Source organism: Parathielavia appendiculata (genome assembly GCF_033297405.1).
Source record: "Parathielavia appendiculata strain CBS 731.68 unplaced genomic scaffold N657scaffold_1, whole genome shotgun sequence".
In the NCBI taxonomy this organism is placed as follows: Eukaryota; Fungi; Ascomycota; class Sordariomycetes; order Sordariales; family Chaetomiaceae; genus Parathielavia; species Parathielavia appendiculata.
In genome coordinates, this window is record NW_026944220.1 from 1 (window position 1) to 3,608 (window position 3,608).

The 3,608-nt window shown below is 53.1% G+C and overlaps 1 protein-coding gene across 1 annotated transcript; it reads right to left on the bottom strand.

The window, feature by feature from the left end:
• Positions 1-2,216: 2,216 nt before the first annotated feature.
• On the bottom strand, positions 2,217-2,719 carry N657DRAFT_651817 (uncharacterized protein; the record flags this gene model as incomplete). Its single annotated transcript, XM_062794239.1, has 2 exons — positions 2,217-2,578; positions 2,647-2,719. The coding sequence occupies 2 exons, from the start codon at positions 2,717-2,719 to the stop codon at positions 2,217-2,219; spliced, it is 435 nt and encodes a 144-aa protein (XP_062651790.1).
• Positions 2,720-3,608: the final 889 nt, after the last annotated feature.

Here is a 3,608-nt window from a genome sequence, read left to right on the forward strand (position 1 = left end):
AGTTAACTTATCTGTTGGCTGGTGTTGCGCGTGTCGGGTGGTGGCCGCGTTAGATGCATTTTTGGGTGCTTAGATAATCGGCGCCCACTAGACTCACGGGTCCGTGTCGCTTAGCTAAGCACAACGATTATCTAAGCACACAAAAAATGCATCTAACGCGGCCACCGCCCCCGCTCCACCAACACCACTGTCATTGCCATCATCGCCAGCGTCCACTACAGTACATCTGAATACCGCAAAGGGCATGCCCTCGACGTCCTTGTGTGGCCAACTGCGTGGCACCTTGTACACTTGCTTGGAGCCCGACGGGGCTGCACTGCCAGGACCTTGGCCTCAACTACCTCGAACTGGCTGGGCTCCCGCTTAGTACTTGATCTTGGGAGTGAGCTTTGGGTCCGAATTGGCTCAATGCGCTGGCGAGGCTCAAGGAGTAGTTGCGGAGCTCCCTCGCGCTTTAGATGTCAGTGCGAATGGAAGTGGTTGAGAAGAAGAGGCTCGCCTTGACGAGCATCTAATACGTGTAAGCATGGGAGCCCATATACTCGAGAGAAAGTGCCTGTACAATTCGGGGATGGAGGGGGGTCCCTCTTCGCGAGTAACCTCCGTTGCTCCTCAATTTTCCTTAATGCCTCATGCGACACCCATCCTTGTACAGCTCTGTATAAAGTCCCTGAGAGCTCAAGAGGTGTTCGGGTCTGTTGCTTCGCCTGGGTTGACTGCAACTCGGAGAGTTGGTTGAGGAGGGCGAGGCGAATCGCTTTCCAGGCTTCAAAAAAGTCGAATGTCGATCTCTTCAAGTACGACTTGAGAAGCGCATGAATCCCCTCAACTCGCGAGGTAGCTGTATTGCCAAAATGAGTCGACTGGTCGACCCAAGCGCGTACGAGCTTCTCCTTAAACGGAATAAGCCACGTAGCCTTAATGTACCCGACTTCCTTAGAGTGCTCGGGAATATACTTTTGCTGGAACTCGGAAAGGCGTCTGGTATACTCTTCCTCGGTGGGCGAGTCGATAATCGAGTGCCAAGAGCTGTAGAACTCCTTCCACTTCTCGGCCTCCGAGAATGATGGCTGGCATCGGGCGAGGACTGCCTTATTTGCGTGCCAGAGGCAGAGGAGCACTGCAGCAGAAGGGAAGAGCGTGGAAGCTGCATTGATAAGTGCAAGGCAGCGGTCTGTAAGAATGATAGACGGGAGAGCAGTGTTGCATTGCTCGTAAAGCGACCTCAAGCGCTCAAGCGCCCATATATAGTCTTCTTCTGTCTCGCCGCTAAGAAATACAAACGCGATACAGAAAGACCGCTGAGTCGCGTCGACACCGATCATATCGAGGAGAGGCATACCGTACTTGTTCGTCTTGTACGTGCAGTCGAGAAGGAGGAGGTCAGGGTATGCTCGAAGATAGCTAAGAGAGTCGGGATGCGCAAAAAGGACTGCTGTAACTCGGCCATCGGGTGCGAACTGAATGCGACTCCAAAAGCCCTCCTTGTCGAGTCGATTGGCTAGCGCATGAATTGCACTCTGACCTTCGCATGCATCTCGACGTACATCTGCAACCCGGTTGTAGATGTCTTGCCTTGTAGCTAGCGAGCCACTCTGCCGTACGAGTGTCTGGATCTCTTTTGGCGAGATACCAGCTTCAGAAAAGCTTGCAAGCTGTGATGTCCCTCCAGAGAGTTGCCGATGAACTGGATGGGCGGATGGGTGCTGGCTTGGCTCATGGTTATGTGCGGCAAAGCGTTGATCAGAACGATGCTATAGAGCCCAGCCGCCGTCTGTCGTCTCTTTTGCTATAACTGAAAAAGGGCAATTCGTCTTCCGAGTTGTCGTTCTTCTCTGACGCTCCCCGCCGCATGGAGGATCACCAGATCGATCGCATGCGTAGATGACAGTTGAGGTGCCATTTTTCTCTTTCGTCGACCTTAGAGTCGTAAAAGCGTAGCCTCTCGGCTTCGCCCACGCATTGATTGACTCGAATAAGGCTTGTCGAGACTCGAAATAGCGTTCGGGAGGAAGGCAGTCGCCTGGGAAGGTGGCCATAGTGATGGCGCTGGCTGTGGTGCGGGCGCGGAAAAATGGCCGCGTTAGATGCATTTTTTGAGTGCTTAGATAATCGTTGGGCTTAGCTAAGCGACACGGACCCGTGAGTCTAGTGGGCGCCTCATCATGTCCAGTGCTTAGGTAAGCACGACTCTGAGAACAAAAGACGCACCATGTTCAAGAGCTCCCCAAGAACTGATACACGGCGCCAACATTCCCCTCAGTATCCTCAAAATACCTGTATAGACCCGACTTCCCCTCCTTGATGGGCTCCTGACTCCCAACCATCTTTCCGCCGGCCTGCTCAATTACCGTGGCAATCTTGTCCACGTCCTCAACCAGCCAGAACACACAGGTACCACCGGGGCCGGCGGCGGGCGCGCCGGGAATCGCCTTTGCAGGCTGGTGCAGGAGCCCGCCACTGAGCGAAACATCGGGATTGAAGTCGAAGAGGCGGGTCTTGGTTTGGTCAGACTGGCCGTCGCTGGCGGGGACGTCTCGATAGGTCCAGTTGAAGACGGTCGCGTAGAATTGTTCGGCTGTGAGGGGCTTGTTAGCACGCAGCATTGAGAATGATCAATAGATCAAGGAAGCTTGGCACACATACCCCGAGACACGTCCTTGGCTGATATGCCCAGCCAAACCGGGGAGCCAAACTTGGGGGGCTTCCAGTTAGACATGGTTGGCCGAAACTCGGAGACTCGCGCTATGGATCGTTTGATTGTGTTGCTGTGGCCTCAAAAAATGAGTCAACGAGATTAACAGGGGGGTTCGGGGGTCTTGAAATCAGCGACAGCAGGAAAGAAGGCTCATCAAGATGTGGGTGAGGTGGCCTCGTATTCGGTTTGATACTGCAACAAAGCTGTGCTCCAATCAGGGTTTGGTGATCTTGCAACCCCTCACCGAATCTGATGGAAGTTGGCCCTCGTCTTTGTCTGGATGCTTCAATGTGGCTTGCATTGCATGAAACCTCGCTAGCGCGTTCCTGGAAGCAAGTTTGCAAGAATAAATGGACGACAAGGCATGTCTCTTGCACGGTGAAATGCACGTCCAAGTCACGAGTTCACGTGCAACCGAGTTTTTGGGCGGTGATTTTGGCTTGTCACCAGTCACGCATTTCACAGAGGTCAAACCGCCAGTTCCGCCTTGGCATTTTCTAGATGGTTGGATTGATTAGGCCTTCTGCTGTTGATTGTACCTGCACATTGCCTAACTCAACACTACTAATACCACATCGTTATGCTAGTTGCTAATATTAATAACGTACATGATAAGCGAACGTCCCAGACAAGCGAACGTCCCACAAAAACACATCTGCACAACAAATTTCAACATGATTCAACCAACACTGACAAAAATGATTGAAATTACTCGGAATGGTCTTCCTCGGGCACTTGTGCAACTCCTTGACAGGTGCGTGCATTATGGCCAGGCTCGCCGCATCTGCCACAACGCCGCGTGCGCGTCTCGATCCTCGGCTTCCGACCACTGCCCGCCTGTGTTTCCGCCCGTATCTGCACCTCAACATCTCTCTGGGCTTGCAAATCCTGTCCATCCTGCACAGTAAGC